Source organism: Spinacia oleracea, chromosome 3 (assembly GCF_020520425.1).
Source record: "Spinacia oleracea cultivar Varoflay chromosome 3, BTI_SOV_V1, whole genome shotgun sequence".
Classification (NCBI taxonomy): domain Eukaryota; kingdom Viridiplantae; phylum Streptophyta; class Magnoliopsida; order Caryophyllales; family Amaranthaceae; genus Spinacia; species Spinacia oleracea.
The window spans coordinates 42,227,474-42,228,735 of NC_079489.1; the positions used below are offsets into that span (position 1 = coordinate 42,227,474).

At 35.9% G+C, this 1,262-nt stretch overlaps 1 protein-coding gene across 1 annotated transcript; it reads left to right on the forward strand.

Moving 5' to 3' along the window:
- The first annotated feature begins 344 nt into the window (after nucleotides 1-344).
- On the forward strand, nucleotides 345-1,011 carry LOC130469651 (uncharacterized). Its single transcript, XM_056839059.1, has 2 exons — nucleotides 345-387; nucleotides 473-1,011. The coding sequence occupies exons 1-2, from the start codon at nucleotides 345-347 to the stop codon at nucleotides 1,009-1,011; spliced, it is 582 nt and encodes a 193-aa protein (XP_056695037.1).
- The last annotated feature ends 251 nt before the right edge of the window (nucleotides 1,012-1,262 follow it).

Genomic DNA, 1,262 nt, shown 5'->3' on the forward strand with positions numbered 1-1,262 from the left:
TTGAACATATATTATTTTTATAAGTTAAATTGTATTGAACAACATCACACCAAAGTGTTGAACATATCAGTTTTATAAGTTAAATTTAGTTGAACATGATTATTTAGAAGTTTAACACGAGAGTTGAAAAACTGAACATCATACAAAAGTGTTATTATTTGTGAACATCATCTTTTATAAGTTGAACATGATAAATTATAAACTGAACATAACAAAATCAAAATTAATATTTCACCAATAACTACCACAACCACCACGAACAACAATCCCAACAACAATACCAACAACAACAACAACAACAACAACAACAACAACAACAACAACACCACCAGTTTACCTCAAAGATGGGGAATGGTGGGATTACCAACCTAGCTCTTCTGCTAGTTGGTATGGAGACAAATTTGTGTTACTAAGGAGAAGCTTAAGCAATTTTTTACTCTGTCTGACCTGGAGGGCATGGCTCATTATTCAGTAAAGCAAGTTTATGAGAAAATGTTGGATTTGAAACCTAGGGTGCATTGGGATAGATTAGCTTGGAATAGATTGCTCACCCCTAAGCACAGATTCATCTGTTGGTTAGCTGCTCAATGTAGGCTACAAACTACAGCTAAATTAGCTAGAATTGGGATTAGTCAATCTGCTCTATGCTTGATTTGTGGGTTGCAGGATGAAGATCACAACCATCTTTTCTTTCAGTGTCAGTTCAGCTATCAGATTATGCAGGCAATGCAACAGTGGTTGGGTGTTCCTATGGCTGGTACCTTGCATCAGTTGGTAAGGAAGATTGGTCATAGCAGAGTTACTAAGTTCAGAAAACAAGTTATTTTTGCTGCTATTGGTACTGCTGTGTACCTGATTTGGAAGAGCAGGAATGCAAGCTTTTGGGATAATCACATCCCCACTGTTAGTCACACTGTGGGTAGCTTGAAGCAGTTGGTTAAGGGTAGAATTCAAATAGTTTTGCCAAAAGCTGTGAGCAAGAGAGATTATGATTGGTTTATAACCTTGTAATAGGCTTTGTGACTTGTTCGTTTTGTTTGTGTGCCTTGTATAGCTGTGAGTTGCTAAGTCCTTGTTGATAGAGTCCAACCTAGTTGGTTTGTATCACTTGGTTTAGCCTAAGTTGTAATGTTTTGCTCAATTAATATATTCTCTCTTGCTTAGCAAAAAAAAAACAACAACAACACCAACACAATACTAAGTTACCAAATGTAGTTCATTCTACAATTCTGAACATCGAACTTTATAAATTAAACATGAAC